Here is a 16,848-nt window from a genome sequence, read left to right as displayed (position 1 = left end):
CTGACAAGATATAGATCTGTGAGGTGAAAATACTGCAGGTTCTGCTGCCAAAGTTCACTGCAAATCAGTGCAGTCAATTCAGTTTGATTCGAAACGTGTCATATACTGTTGTATAAGGATCAGATAATCCTTGTTATCTTACTAATATGCAGGGGTTTTTTTTGCATGGTTTGACATCTATTCATTAGAATTTTATTGCCAAAGCCACAGAGCTTGAAAACTTACAGCGTTTTTTCCTCCTCTTTTATGATGGGTATTTTATGACTAAATTCCATATTAAGTCTATAAACTAGATAATGTGTTCAGTTCCTTTTACCAGGACAAATAAGGTTCTAATTATATTTAATTGAATGAAATATCTTTTTCACAATGTAAATGTTCACACAGATTCTGAATATAACTGTGTCTAGAAAAAAAGAAACACACACACTCCCATTCTAACACAGCGCTCGGGTGTTTCTGATTTTATTGCTCTTCCACCTACCATGCTATGTAATGGGTTCTCACTGTCCCCCAATGGTGAATCAAGGAACTTCTCTGCAACTTGGAGCAATGCGGCAGGAGATAAACACAACCGTCGAAGCAGAAATACATGAGGCTTTCTTACACATGTGGAAAACAAAAGTTTACAAAATGTAAATAGCACCAAGTTGACATACAGTATTCTTCAAACAGACAAGTGTCCACACAGAGGATGTCGAGTGTGCTTGTCAGCAGAAACCCGTAGCAGCGTTTTGTTATCATTTCTCTAGTACAAACAGTTTAACATCATAACAATGCAGTCACTTCATATAAGTTAAAAAAAGATAAAATGTCTAAACAAAACAATCATGATCAGAGAGAAAAAAACAAACAAATGCCCTATAGAATAATTCTCGAGGGAAATATTGCCCAGCTATACAACCATAGGCACGTCTTTGTATTTTGTGTCTGCTTCTCCTCGCATCACTAATGGACTGAACACCCAGGACATCTGGAGGTACTGGGGTGAAGAGCTTATGGGAAAAGACTTTTACCAGTTCAGTTAATTTGCAGCTGTGCAGATGGGATCTGAAAGAGAGAGGACTGAAGCGATGGACGTCACTTGAGAAATGAGGAGCACACATAAAGTCTCTCTTTTTATAAAAAAAAAAAAATCTGTAGCTCAGTGCTACTGGTCTCCTTTTTGGTTTGCTGCTTCTCTAGCCACGCAGTCTTTGACCTCATTCTTTAGCTCAGCTAGCTGTTCTGAATGGATGGTCAGGGTGCCGTTCACCTCGGACAAGTAGGAGTCAGAGTGTTTCTCAAGTTCTGCCCTGATCCTCTCCAGGTGCTCTGCCAGCTCTCCCAAACTGTTGCACTGGCCCTCTACCTGGCTCACCCTGCTGTCAACGTCCTTCACCTCCTTCTGCACCTCTATTGCTGTGGTGCGGCAGCCTCTCAGCTCCCCGGCCAACTGTCTCTTCAAGGCCACCAGCTCTCCCTTCAGCTGGGCAAGTCGCCTCTCTCCAGCTCCGAGGAGGGAGGCTTGGTGGCCCATTAGTTTGGTGATTCCCTGCACCTGGTTGACTAGCTGGTGCTCCCTCTGCTCCCATGTGGCATTAGCGTGGCCCACTTCACCTGCAATGAAGCTAATGGAGTCCTTTAGGCCCTTCAGAGTGCGGTTCACAGAGTTGATGTTGACCTTTAGCAGTGTGATCTCTCCTTGCACGGTGCCCTCTGTCTCCTCCTGGGCGATCCGGAAGAGTAGGTTCTGCAGGGTGTTGTTTAGTCGGTCCAGCTGGTCAGAATGAGAGTCCAGACGGTCTGTCATCTTCTTATCCATCCCCTCACACTCCTCTACTATTTCAGTACCAGTGACGCCCCCTGCTGGTGGTGCAGAAGGTGCGCAAGAAGAGGTGCAGAGGAGCTCCAGGTCTATGAGCTGCTTCTGAATTCCACTCAGGTCTCCCTCAACTCGTCTCCTGACAGACTCTATCTCCGTCTCCAGCGCCGGGACTACCTGACCTTCCAACAGAGCCGGCGCAGTGGCATTACTCAGCTCCTCCACGGCCACAAACACTCTCTCCTCCAGGGTCTTCAGCTTGTCTTCCAGCATTGTCTTGAAGCCATCGAGATCACCAGGAAGCCCTTCCACCCCATCAGGTCCTCCACTGGTGGCATTGAGTCGGCCCTCTATGTCCACCAAGCGGGTCTCGATTAGGGTCTCTATGTGGATGCTCTGATCAGTGAGGGCCGTCTGGAGCTGCCTCTGAGATTCTGTCAAACCTTTGACTGAGTCCTCCAGCAGCAGCACACGTTGAGATAAACTGTTCACCTGCAAAAACAAATCATTCACAAGTCATTGTTTACTCAGCTCCTTAGTAAACCAACAATAATAGTGAAGCTACAGTTAGAACATATAGCTTAATATGGAGAATAGTAAACATTAGGAAGCAACATGTCTATTAAACCAATAAACCCATGTGTAAAAGCACAATATTCATTTATGTTTGACACCCCCGCTCTAGCTCATATTCTCTGCTCTGCTTCCAGTTTTTATAGTCAGCTAAGTTAGCATCCCTTGACTCTGTGTTTGTTGTACAGACTTAATGGGTATTGATCTTTTCACATGGCCTTTAGCAAGAAAGTAAATTAGCTTATTGTCCAAAATGTCAAACTACTTTAAAACCTAAATCTTTGCCATTTGGCCCGAAGTAGTTTCCTCTATGTTGAAATCACAATAATTTGATGATATCACCCCCGTGCCATACCTGTCCACAGCAACTCTCAGTCAGAGTTAGACCCTGAATCTGAGCTTGCAAAGAACCCAATTCCTCCCTGAGCCCGGTTTCTCTGCCATCCAGAGATTGCTGCATCTGCTCCTGGCCGTCCATATGATCCCTGTGGCACTGCCTCTGCACTTCTCCGATCTTCTGATCACAGTGGTTCTCCAAGCCAGTCAGACGGCGCTCGAAGCCATCCAGGATCTCAGCCCTCACCCCAGCCAGCTTGGCATCTAAGATTTCATCCAGATGAGAAGTACTGCCAGGGCCAGGGATGGGCCTGCCTATGGCTCCCTCCAACAGCCTCTTCAGCTGGCCATCATGACCCAGGACCATCCCCTTAAAAGGCGAAGAGACAAGGCTAGCATTTATTGAAGAAAATCAAGACTTGATTTGAAACTGTATAATGCATTAAGGCACAGTACCTGAATCTCCTCAATCATGTGAGTCTTGGCTCGCAGCTCATCCCTCACTTCCGTCACTCTTCCAGCTAAATCTCCAAATCCAGTGAATCTTTCCCCTCCTTCCAGCCCATCAGGAGTCCCATCTGGGATCACCCCAAATCCTACAGTGGAGTCAGACCCACGGGGAGCATTGGGCAGCAAGGACACCAGGAGTTTATTGGTGTCTTCCCGGAGGGATGTACGCAATCGCTCCTCAAGACCAGCCACCACCCCGTTGAGAGTGTCGAGGCCCTGGGTGAGGCGACGCAAGTCCTCCTCCATACGGTCTAAACGTTCGCCAGTCACTCCTGAAATTCCAAATTTGGTTCCTGTATTTTCAGGTAAAATGGCAGAAAGGGTAATGTTTTATACAGGCTAGATAAGTTGTTCTAATGCACACACAAAAATACAACACAGCAGCAGTGGATGTTGATACTCCAGGACTTTACAACTGGAGTCTGCTCTCACCATAGTTTGGTTTTCCATTCCCAGCAGGCAGTTGTCCCGTGGGTATCGGTCTGTGGTCAGGCACACCGGGGAAGGGTTTGCCTGGCTCCAGTTGGCCTCCTCCAGGTTTCTGATCCACTGGGGGTCTAGGGCCATGGGGGAAGCCCTTCATTCCTGGGCGATGGGGAAGACCTGCACCCTTAAACGGTGGCATCATGACATCAGGCAGTGAAGTAGGTCCATCATGGCAGTTTTCTCCAGAGTTGCCAGGGCAACATCTCCACTCGAGCTCAGTCACCGTTTTAAAACCCACTTTGTACTTTGGCTTGTAGAATGTCCTGTACCTGAAGGAAACAGTACGAGTCTATGTCAGGGTCTATCCTAAATGCTTTTGTTTTCACTAATTGACAGCACAGAGCCTGGATGATGGGAGGACAGCACAGAGCACAGATAGAGGGATGAAATTGTTCTCGATGGGATTAAACATAGATTAGAGGAAGATTATGAGATCAAAATGTAGTGTGGTGTAAATGATGTGGAATTAGAGGATTTGACTGGGGTCAGCACCCAATTTCAGTTTCATCCTGTTTAAGCGGAACTTCCTTTCAGTTGTGAGTCAAACTCTGTCTCTCCCCACAAACACACACACTGATTCATTTTGTCTTTCGTGTAGAGAAAATCCACTCAAATTTCCCCTGGATAGGATTTTTTTGAAAGGCACATTGATGACCATCAGAAAACACATACAGCTTTAGAAGCAGCTGACATAGACTTAGATCTATGACAGAGAAAGTTCAATTCAGACCTCTATTTTCAAAGTTGATTGAATGATATGTAGATTTTACTATTCTAAATATTTTTTCTTTATGTTTATCTTTGAATTTCACAACAGTTGGTGGACAAGTAAGTAGCAAGTTGGACCACACTTAAACCTGAAAAAGCAATAAATACAGAAGACCTCATCATCATTTTTTTTAAGCATACTGACATAAGCGGTACCTCTACTGTCCCCTGACAATATAATTTCCAACTGAATAAACAAGCTGTCTCTTTATAGAAGAACTGCACAGATGTACAGCAGAGGACCTATATGAGGTTATGAACAGCAAGTCATCAGAGCACTAGAGGGCAGCATTGATGCAGAGTGTTTTACTGTGTGCTCTGAGCTGCAGTTTGCTGAATATGAAGTAATAATTTCAAAAGGACTGAATTGTAACGAATGCACAGGACTTTGCAATGGTTGTGTTTTGTCATTTTGTTTGATTAACTTACATGACAACAGGACATTTCTGACCCCAGATGCATTTGGTGGTATACTCAGCCTTCACATAGGTCGCCACTCCGTCCTGCATGGTGCATGTGATGTTCTTCTGGACCACGTAGGCACAGAAATTTCTGTGGATACAAATAATAGTTAAGCAAGTTAAAGTACTGAATGACTATAATACACATCCTATCCAGCCCCTGTTTTGCTTTGTGTCTGCCAAACTCGACTTATTACAGAGAGGCTACATAGATTCTGCTGAACTGCAACCACTATGGAAACTTCCACAGTGATAATAATATGGCAAGTTTTAAAACGAGGTGCACAAGCAGAGTAAGTAAACAAGTCTTGTCATATTGATGGGCCCAGCAACGAAACTTTCAAAACATCAGTCTCCTCACTCTGTCGGCCATATTAGACCAAATAAAGTTGTATCTACAAATCCCTGTTCAGTCTATCATTTAAACTTTTGCTACTGTGGTGTTTCTTCTTCCCAAAAAATACATTCTAGGAAAGCACTTTATTGCTAGAGGGGGAAAAAAATCTAAATCAGGATGATCTCCCTCCAAATTATTGCTGCTACTCCACCTACAATTGGGTGATGATATTATTTCTTCCTGACAAATATGCTGTTCAAATATGAAGTCTCCCTTGAGCCTTGAGTTCAGTCTGTGCTAGAGCTTCACTGCATTATTTAACAGGTGGTTTATTCGGTATTCTGATTTTAATCCTGTGCCTGTATTTTTTATTGTGCCTGTGTTGGTGTTTTTGTCTTTCTTTTTCACAAGGGTCATTGTAACTCCAGTTTTATTAAATATTAGTCTATTCATTCCTTCTGAGATAACATTTAGTTTTAAAGGACTTCTCACAGAAGAGCTTTATGTTGTGTATAGATGAATTATATTAGGTAATGATTCTCTGTTCAATCTAAACCACAAATGTATGGATATTGTTGGCATTAGTCACTGTAATGTGTGTTTGCTGAAAGCTTCCTGATTTGTCATTTTCCTCCTTTTCGTTAAATACAGTCACAAGAAAAATCTCAGATTGTTTTAAATCCTGAAGGTGTTCGCATTTGTCTCCAACATATAAAACCTTCACTGTAACTATTTGTTGCATCATGCTGGAGCTGGACTCTCTCCCTCTCTGTCTCTTCATTGCCAGTGCAGCTATAGCAACTGCTAAATGTTCCCCTGGCCTCTGTGCAACACAGGAAACGATGATCTGCGCTCTTTAGGCTCACATGTGAAGCATTTCTTAAATTCAGAGGGGAGCATTTAGCAGCACATGCAGTACTTAATGTTGCTCTCCACAGCTGTTTCGGGACAAATAGAAGAGTTTGCAGCAGCAGGGAGGGACACTGGGGCCGAGGAGGGTCCACATGCCAAGTTAACAGGTTCAGAGGGCTAACAGACAGGACAGCCTGTTAGAATCTGTGAGAAACCACTGCACTGCTGTGGCTTTCTGCAAATCTCTGCCCGTGTTGACAGCATTTGTGTGGATGTGTGTGTGTGTCACCACTCTCCCCGTGTTGACACATGTTAATAGTGGTAGAAGGAAAAGGCCAGGAGTCAGAATGACAGAGCTCTTTTCATACCAGCCTGACAGCCTGCTGCCAGGTCATGCGTTGTTAAGGAAGTGGCAGTTATGAACTCATGTGGTATGATGGCAGTTCTTGAAGCACTTTAAACTCACACATGCAATTTACTGGTTACTCCAGATGATTTCCTTCGCGGAACATAAACAAGGAAATCTGGCAGGAAGGATGTATCACGTGTTGCTTAGGTAAATGGAATGAAGCTTTGTCTGACAGCACAAATGGTGCTGCATCATTATTTCTGGCACATCTTCCATCTCATGAAAACCTTTGACAAAATGTTTGACTCATGCAATGTCACGGCGCTGCAAATAACTTGCTTTCATACTGTTTGCTTCCATGCTGTATTTCTTCTACCATCCCACCTGCAGGCTCTTTTCTTTACCATCCCTGAGGGAGTTTAACACGGATCACTCCCTATGCTGTCATGTGCGTGTAAGGCGTTTGGCACAAACATTTTTGTACAAGATCACATGGTGATAGAACATCAGCACTACAGTGAGTGGTTCAAGTATTACATTCTACAATCTAAATCAGATTTAGTTTCCACCTCGTAAAAATGCATACTTTTGTGACCGGATCAAGGAGTTTTATTACTTGTGTTTTGTGTATGTGAGAGAAAAAAACCTCTTAAAGGCATACAAGGATTAGTGACAGCTGACAGACAGCAGCAACGGTGCATTTGTGCACAGAGCACAGTAAGCGTGGGAGCCTTCTTCGCACGCACTTAGATGCAGGGTTGATCAGTGCGGTGAAAAGTGACCATGTTCACCGATTTGTTTGTCAGGTGCACATCTGAGAGGGGGAATGACCTTCAAACACATTGGCTGAAAAGTGCAGGAATCCAGATGTACATGAGAAGAAGAAAAAGGACTTTTCTCCTGTGCATAGGTTTCTGTTTCTGCCTCTCCCCGGTCTGCTCTTTGCCTGTTTTCACAGATCTGTCAATGCCATTTGGGTCTATGAGTGATATTTTATCCTCAGTGTCTTGCAGACAGAAGGGGGGTTCTGGCTTTGTGAGACTTGAAGTCAAGTGCTGAGATAAATCCCGTCCCTCTGCGCGGTAGTGTCTGTCAGGGCAACGGCAGGTCAGCGCCTCGGCTGTGTAAAAGCAGATTTTTATAAGACGAATGTTGAGTTTTAAGTTGAAAGACACAGTGTGAATATGTGTAAGTTGTACACACAATGACACACACACTCGCACATTTTATGGACGCATAATCGAGTAATGAGGCTCTTGGCGCTTTTATCTCACATCCACAGAGACCACATTGCTCTGCGGGGAGAGTGCTATGCAGGCTTACCGCCAAAAATATGAGCCTGTGATACGCAAGTTGTCGTATGTGAGAAGAAAAGTGCTGTCTTCAGTATTTGTTATTGTCTCACCCACGACCAGCAGCTGCAGGTTGGGCGAGAACTTTGTTTGAGCTGCTTGTGTGCATGGGAAGATCTCCAGCTGGGAAAAGGCAGTACAATGCTGGACAGTGGACAACAAATGAGAAGCCCTGATTCAGTATCATCTGAGATGAGAGAAATCTGGAGAGTGGAAGGAGAAAGGGGGGGGCTGATATCCTATTCTGAGCTCTTTACACACCTCGTGTCTCAACCAATGTGGCACAAGGAGACTGGTGTTAAACAGTATAAATACTTTGTAGTGTTTGTTTTAGCACTCGTGGATGACCGATGGGAAGGCTCTGGCCACGCAGGATAACCCTCTAAGTGCCAAATAGTAAAAGTCACCGAGATCAAGTTAATTTTATTTATGACTCACATTTAAAAACAACCACCAACAAACATGACAAACATGGGTTATTATAATTAGCAGAAGCAGCACTACATATCACACATCTTCCACTTTTAAATTAGACATGATGTCTTGATATTTGATAGCTTGATATGATTCAGTGATCAAAGAGAAATTTTTCAAACAACAATGAAAGATTTCATATGGATAGAGCAAATGAACTATTCTGTTTCTTTTGAGAAATAACAGAAGCTTTGCCCCCTGGGAAATGTAAAAGCAGCTGGTCAGACAACACGGTCTCACGGGGATTCGTGAAACTGTCACGTCAGTTTTTGTTTCGGTTTCGTGCGCACCAACACGATGTCGTCATGTTTTTCGTGCCGCTCACCACGAGCGAAACCCGCTGTTGAAAGTGGTTTATACCGGCGGATTCATGACGATCTAAGCTGCCCATCGGCGTTTGCGGCCACCGCTTCGGCCGCCGGACATTCTTTAAATTCCTATGCAAATTCGGCGGATTCATGACGATCTAAGCTGCCCATCGGCGTTTGCGGCCGCCGCTGCGGCCGCCGCTTTGGCTGGATGTCTGGCGGCCGCAATGGTGGCTGCAATGGCGGCTGCGGCGGCGGCCGCAAACGCCGATGGACAGCTTAGATCGTCATGAATCCGCCGAATTTGCATAGGAATTTAAAGAATGTCCGGCGGCCGAAGTGGCGGCCGCAGTGGCGGCCGCAAACGCCAATGGGCAGCTTAGATCGTCATGAATCCGCCGGTATAAACCACTTTCAACAGCGGGTTTCGCTCGTGGTGAGCAGCACGAAAAACATGATGACATCGTGTTGGTGCGCACGAAACCGAAACAAAAACTGACGTGACAGTTTCACGAATCCCCGTGAGACCGGGCTGGGTCAGAGGACCTGAGTGACCTGGAAATAGACAAGTCAACAAGGTCAAACTAACACAAAGTTTGCCTGCAAACCTAATACATTTTAATAAGGATTTACAGTCTGGTTTGCTGCTTTGTGAAGCTGCACTTAGGCAGAGTAATGCTTTTCATAGATATATACTCATATTGGTGCAGGAAAGCTGCACCTCCGAATGCACTTATGTCTATCAGGACCCGAGATCTATCTATTGTTAAATAATTACACTAACTGAATTTTGAAGTTATTTTCAAGCTGTTTACTTTGTTGCAGTGAAAGATTTGCATGAATGATACAGGTCACACTAGCATAGTATGGAAAGGCCCTTTAATTTGTCCATGTTTGCTTGACAGAAGGATTACTTACTGTTATATATCAAAAGATATGCTCTCAGCTGTGAAATCTTGCTTCGGATTACTTGGTTTTGATCAGGGCCGGACTGGGAAAGAAATTCAGGCCGGGAGATTTCCAATCAGTCAGGCCACTTCCGCCACAGCAAGGGTTGTGTCACATGGGATAATGCACCAAAATTTTGTTGTTTTCTTTTCCTTCCAAAAATATGCCTTTTACAGTTATGTTATAGCAATTACAACACTACTAAACAGACAGTAAGTCTATTAAACACAACCATAACGACAGCTCCATACAGTAGGGTGCTCCATAATCTTCACTCCTTCCACTCTCTCCCCTCACTCTCATATCACCGCTCTGCAGCGCATGCTTCCCCGTTCTCGCTATGAAGGGGCGGGCCATAAAGCAACTAACCAATCATGGCACGTTTCTTCTAAAAAATGTCACTTTGACCAATCCCTATCCTTCTGATTGAGAGCTCAGAGCGCTTGCTTTGTGTGAGTGACAGGAGGGTGGGCGTGTACTCTGTAAGGCTTCTAGCGCTGCTGTCTTGCTGTCTCTGGCCTGTCTGCCAAAAAGCCGATCAACTTTTTTTCATTGGCCTGCCAGTCCGTGGCTGGCCTGTCCAGGCAGGCCAATAAGGAGGCAGGCCACCGGAAAAAGTCCCGCTTCTCCCGATTGACAGTCCGGGCCTGGTTTTGATAGTGTCTTCATTAGAACACACAAAAAAAGCAGACAATCCTGGCTGTTTATACCATTTAAACTTGCAAGAATGTGGCTATACAGATGCATCTCACAAGCCCAATGAGGCATGTAAACTGTATATCTATGGGTACTTTTAGCTTAAAGCAAATTTTAACACACCATCATGGTCACAATGGAAATGCTAACCCATTGTTGTTCAGCAGGAATACTGTTCACCAAGTTTAGTCTGCTTTTATGCTAATATTAGTGCACAGGGAAATGGAAATGACAGTTTTGGTCAGATGAATACCTTCCTGCACAACGTACCACATATGCTATAAACTGTATTTTACATGTTTCACTGTAAAGCTTTCTGTTTACGAGTTACAAGAAACTTACAATTCGTGTCCCAAAAAATCTAATAAATAAATCAAGATAACTCCCAAAATATGAAACAATGTCTCCAGTTGATCCACACCCTCTGTGAACCACCCAATCCCAACAGATCCGACAGATTCTTGATGTTTGTATCACACTCTGCTGTGCGCCTCCCAGCCTCACCTGACTCTGATCCTTTCCAAATCAACATCAAAATAGTCTTCACCTCTTTTTGCCATGACAGCAAAGCCACACTTACCATTTCCCTCGCTCTACTACCTCTAAAATATTGTCTTTTTTCTGTCACTGGAGCATGGCATTTTTTGACTGCTAGCCCGGTCCCACAGTAAATATTTCCAGTATAGCATTACAGTTCCTAAATCACTTCACAGCCTCCCAGGGGGAAAGCAGAATTCCCATCTCAGATTCTCATGTGGAAGGTTTTCAGCAAATGTTATTGCTGCTACACCTCCACCCTCTGCTGGACCCAAAACAACTCACCTTTCAATGCCCTTTCTTCTCATAAGCTTTCCTTTCATTTTTTTTCTTTAAAATATGAAAACTGCAGGTAATCTCTGTTTAATTATCTAAGCATACCAGTCTAGCTCTTGTCTGTGTTTCTAATATTGTCTTTTTTCTTTGTTTTTTTCTTTCCATTTTCCATGAAGCCCCTCTGTGTTGCCTCATCATTCCCCTGACATGTCTGGCCCCCTACTCAGCCACTTTTTCCTCCACTGACTCGCTTGTTTTGACACTGTGGCACCGAAGGGCTCACCTTCCTCATTACTAACCACACTCTCACCTGCAGGGGTTCCTGACTGTTTGAACCCAGCCCACTGCTGTCGGCTCTGACAGATTTATGACTCGAGCAGGCCAGATAGAAAACCATGCAATCTTTAATAGGAGTTTTAACTACCGTGTCTATAGGCTAACAAGTCTCCTCCAGGGCCCATCTCTTTTCATACATAGCTTTTAATGATGCCTATTTCTAGCCAGCTGGCAGGTCTTGAGGGCCCCGTGGATCAGGGTTGACTGAGGCTGCTCTTGTGGCTAATGATTTGGGTTAAAAGAAAGATGTGATACTCCCAGCTCTAATACCGAGGGGATCACTCTGTCATTCAGAGACAAGGTCAGCTCCAAGCCAGCTCTGGTTATTAGAGCTCCAAGAAAGACGTGTGTGCTTAATTTTTGGTTAAGAACTTTAATTGCTGTTCTGGCTTTGATATCACGTGGGTATAGGCAGCTTTAGTTGTCTCCTATTATTTACAGATAACCTTCAGTTGTTCAAATTTTAAAGCAACATGAACTCACACGAGTTGCTATATTGCACTGTTATATTTTTGTTGTGCTTGTCTGTAGTGTAAGCACTTTACTTGTCCTCAGGCATTTCCCAAAGCACATAATCTTTGAATAAACTCTCTGTGCTTTTCAAATATAAGAGTTTTCATGCAAATTTAGTGTTGGACTCACTGCACCATATGGGCAGACAGCGCTGAATGCAACTCAGAGTGCAAAAAATAAAGATGGATGATTTAAAACTTTATTGGAAATGACATCAACGTGGTGTTTTGCATGAGACAAATTTTCAAATGTGCAAACTGAATTGCAAAGGAGACATTTTGTAAAGTACACTTACATTTTTCCAGATTTTGATTAGAAGATTGATACCATGCTCATCTGTACATAAGATGCAGCTTCACTTAGCACAGCATAAAACTTTGATTTGCTTAGCACAGCATAAAGACTGCAAATAGATAAGACAGGACTGTTAACTTTGTCCCATGACATTTAAAGCAAATCTGGCTAACAACCTTTCCAGAGCTCATTATATGTAATTTTAATGCTAGTGGTGACCCAGTGGCTAAATGATTAAGGCACATACCGCTTGGTCGAAAATGCTCCCAGCATCCAAGTCCGCAGCACGACTCCCAGCCGACCAGACCTGCATTCCTTTGCTCTCTTTCCCACATTTTTTGTCTATCTGTGCTGCAATTGTCCAATAAATGCAAAATGTCCCTCTCCAAAAAAAATGCAAAGCTAATCAATTTCTGACTGGCCTATTCAACGGACAGATATGACTGTGGTCTTAATCTTACAGCAAACTCTCTGCAAGAAAGCAACTATCAGACACTGAAGAATTCCTTTAACAATCTTTGCCAAGAGTCATTCATTTGGACATTTGGACCAAACACTCTGTTACTTCATGATGCTCTTAACAATACCCATAAAAAATAATTATTACCCTACCTTACTTGTAATATTGCATTACAATAGCTTATCAAAGGGATAAATTCTGGCTCTCTGTGTGGTACATTAAGCCATTTTTGCAGGAAGCAGTGGGTCTGATAAAGAGCTCAATGTAGTTAGGGAGTTTGGGAGTTTACCGCCTGTGACCCTTAGCAGGAGACCGGCTCCATTCTTGTCCTTCACTGGACACTCAATGCAAACTTACAACAGCAACCCATAACCTTTAACCTCTGCCAAGTCGCTGACCTTTCCCCCCTGATCTCTGTCTCATACATCACAGAAAAGCCCTTAAATATGTCTCTAATCTGATCCGTGAAGATATGTGGCATCTGAATCCTAATTGATTTATGTAGCACCCATTTCCCGGCAAAGAGTATATTTTGAATTATGATTTTTCTATTTTGAGAGATGCTGGGAGACGCAATGGAGGTAGCATGAAAATGTTTTCCTGTAGAATCATTGGACAAATGAGTGTGGCTTCTTGAATCATTTCAACCAGTTTAGTCTTGAAGAATATGTGTAATCAAAGATGTAAGTATTCTGAAATTTTGAAATCCAAATACCTAGAACTATTTGTCAAAGCCCTGAACAAAACTTCAAGGAATGTGAAACCCCAAAGCCACATTTTCACCCATGACAGAAATGAGCTTCTATGCAATTAAGCTGTGACAGGTACAGTATTGTAACTGTCTAAGATGTCACAGTCAGTGACTAAAGGCCCATATATTTTCTCACAGCAGCGAGTCATTTCATTGAAAGAGCGGAATGGCTGTGAAATCAAATCATTTGCTTTGCTGCCAAAACATAGATTATAATTTAACGTGAAGAAAAAAAGTCTGTGGTGCTCCAACAGCTGAGAATTTTTTAAAATATCTCCCTAAAAACCAACACGTTTTGTGACGGCGGAGTCGGTAAGAAACAAAGGTTAGCATTTACAAGCTGTAAAAGCACAGGAGTGAAATTCCTCACAAAACGCATAAACTGTAAATAGACACACACCCATTCATGTGTGCGTACACTGGGGCACACACTTTCATGCATACGTCACATCACATGTGTTATTTTTAAGTGTCTTATTTCCACTGACCAGTCGGGCTGACAACAACTGAGCTCATGTATCTGTGGTGGTGGTCTGACTCTGACACGTCCCCTGGGCCTGCTGTGTCCAAGATGGGTCAGCAGCTCTTGCGTAAACACTACAGTTGGCCTCACAGACACAGATGGAGGAATATCACCAGCTACCAGCAACAAGCAATTACCCAACATTACAGATCAGCGACTATAAACAGAGCAGTTTTTAACATCTGGTTAATTCAGTCCTGGAAAAGTGTGAAAAAGTAAATGGCTGCCATGGTCATATGGCGCCAGGATTCTGTGGCATTGAAAGTATGCCAGGGAAATAAGATGCATTGTACACAGAAAAGTACTGAGCAGACTTTCACTGGCCTTATTCAGCGTTGAGTAGCGCTAGAATGGAATTTGAAAGTCAATAATTGCATCACAGTTGCCACTCCCAGTAATGTTCAACAGTTTGGAGGTTAAAATTCAGCTCACAGTGACTCTGATGCTGTCATATTTATACATCTGTATTCTTAGCTGACTGTAGTCACTAGTTATATATAAAGCATTTATATATAGTTGAAGGGTGTGTGAACCCTGAAGCTTCACTACAACTTTACAATATTTTTGGGGAGAAAAGTGGTAAAGTTGCCACCAATGTTGTCTACAAGTGTTCAAAAAGTATTTAAAAAAAAGAATTTGTGGTATATGGAATATGGCTGTTTAAAGGTACATTTTCCAAAGCACGCCTAAGTACTGAAAATAATGTAATAGGATCGACTATTTTTTGGCAGGTAGTTACCTCAGCATTGACCATGACTGATAAAAAAGGTTGCGTGTGGTCATTTTGTGTTAGAACAACCAGTGGGACGTATGTTAACATACGACAATGTGGTAACTGGAAATGAAGGTAAGGAGAAGGATGGACTATATTATACTGTTAGATGAGAAAGTTGAAGGTGGAGACTGAATGTGGGCGTTGCATTCAGGGCGAGGGATGCTGAACATTCTGCTCGGCAGAGGTGAGCGTACATGTCAGGCTGAGCGGGGCTGGGCAATCAGCAGTCTTCTGTGGTAGTTTGAGTGAAGCAGCAGGTAGCTGGGGAGCTGTCCAAAGACATAACAGCTCTCATGGGAAGCCAAGCAAAAGAGAAGGGGAGGAGGTAAAGGGAATAAAAAACCAAAAGGGCTCTCCAGGCTGCACATCAACCATGGAAATATATCCACAAGGCTCTGTTTCATGTCCCAACTTCACAACTTTCAATATCATGCATAGCTCATTGTTATTTTTGTGTGTGTGTGTGCGTATGTGCTTTGACTTCCTGAGAATGCATGTGCAGTTACGTTTTATTACATCACCTATCACTGATCAAAAACTCCTCACCTCTTTGTGTGAGAGTAAAGCAGAAAAAATAAGTTTTCAATAATAATCTCAGTACAATATCAGCAGAGATGATTGTTGCTTTAGTGCTGATTGAAGCGTAGTTGTGCCACTCCCATCTGGCAGCGGGTACCCAGCTGTACTGTAAGTCTTGCCTCTAATTGAGCCCCCCCCCCCAAACTCCTACCACACACAGCGACTGCTAGGGATCAATACCCTTGTCATCAACTTAGCACCCCCCTCGCTGCTCCATAAAGACCATAATGAGGCCATTGTTTTCGTTATGCGGCGTGTCATTGTTGCTGTAAAATGTTTATCCCCAGCCACAGATGGTTTTAGGTGTGAACCACAGAAAAGGGCTGATTTTCAGTGAGACAGAAACAGAGCGTCAATTCAAGGATCTGTTACCAAGCCGATTCCCCTAACTAAAACCATATTTCTGCAACTCGTTGGTGACACGGGTTCCTCAGGGGGATTACAGTATGAGGTGGGTCCTGCTTGCACTTTAGCTACTTGGAATGCTTTTGGAAATCAATACTGTGCACCTTGGAAAGAGAAGCAAAATGTCCTAAATGGAACACTTACTTGTGACGGGTCATGGGTTTGTTTGGAGAATAGTGAGGGTTGAGTCCAGCCTTGTAGAGGTTGTATCTGCTTCCATAGAAAGGGTTGACATGGCCTCCATAGAAAGTTCCTTTACTGTCCACCACAGAGATCAACACTCCTAAGAGAAAGAACTGTGCAAGAAGTTGACACCGTTTGGTCCGCATTGTTTTTCCTTTGTTTTTCTAAGTCTTAAAGATCTCACTTAATTCCAGAGTCTTCAAAAATGCAACTGTTTGGTGAGGAAAAGAAAAGAAAAAAGGTAGTCTTAGGTTCCTCTGTGTGTTATGATGTTCCTCAGGACACGTGAAGTCTTGTTTTCTTCAGTGGGCCCTGAAGGAGACATGGAGCCCAAACAGCTGTAGCATCAGCAGCATCTTGTCCTACACACCCTCAGCTTGCACCCTAACCAAAATCTGAGCACACAGGACAGAAGCCGAGGAAAAACTAGTGTGGTTGGAGAGGGAAGGGGAGAGGAAGAGGACAAGGAAAACAACACAAAGGTGTGCTGGAGGAGGGGAAAGCAGAGAGAGGAGAGTAGGATAGAGGAAAGAAGGAGGGAAGTGAGTGTGTCTCTAAGAAAGTTTCAGCTCCATACACACACTTGCAAGCGCATATGGGACCTACTGACGAGGCTCGACCCTCCAAGTAATCTGCACTCTGCATTAGTGAGGGGTGTGTGTGCAAGAAGCAGCGTGCTGCTCTGCTGCCTCTGAAGGGGCAGGCGGACAGACAGCCTGTATTTGCATATCCCACCCCAACTCCAGCCTGGCTGCCCTGCGCAAGGGAGGGAGGGGGACTGACTGCTAGAAACCATTGATGAATCATTCTCCTTTTCTCTTTCTATTGCACATAAATAAAAACTTCCATATAAAGACACAGCTTTAAATCAAACTCTTTCATTTCAGTTTGTTTTAAAGCTTTTCATCATCCTCTCCCAGTCTTCTCTCTGGTCTTTTTGTCTCTTGTTTCTGTCTGTTGAA

At 43.6% G+C, this 16,848-nt stretch overlaps 1 protein-coding gene across 1 annotated transcript; it reads right to left on the bottom strand.

Annotated features, from left to right (window-relative positions):
* Positions 1–435: 435 nt before the first annotated feature.
* LOC110949796 (EMILIN-3) lies at positions 436–16,558 on the bottom strand. Its single transcript, XM_022192039.2, has 6 exons — positions 15,848–16,558; positions 4,907–5,029; positions 3,656–3,978; positions 3,170–3,516; positions 2,733–3,083; positions 436–2,296 (listed from the first exon to the last, which is right to left on the bottom strand). The coding sequence occupies exons 1-6, from the start codon at positions 16,030–16,032 to the stop codon at positions 1,151–1,153; spliced, it is 2,475 nt and encodes an 824-aa protein (XP_022047731.2). The 5' UTR covers positions 16,033–16,558; the 3' UTR covers positions 436–1,150.
* Positions 16,559–16,848: the final 290 nt, after the last annotated feature.

This window comes from Acanthochromis polyacanthus, chromosome 6 (genome assembly GCF_021347895.1).
Source record: "Acanthochromis polyacanthus isolate Apoly-LR-REF ecotype Palm Island chromosome 6, KAUST_Apoly_ChrSc, whole genome shotgun sequence".
Taxonomy (NCBI): domain Eukaryota; kingdom Metazoa; phylum Chordata; class Actinopteri; family Pomacentridae; genus Acanthochromis; species Acanthochromis polyacanthus.
Note: the sequence above shows the minus strand (reverse complement) of the source record. Positions and strands in the feature narration are given on the sequence as shown.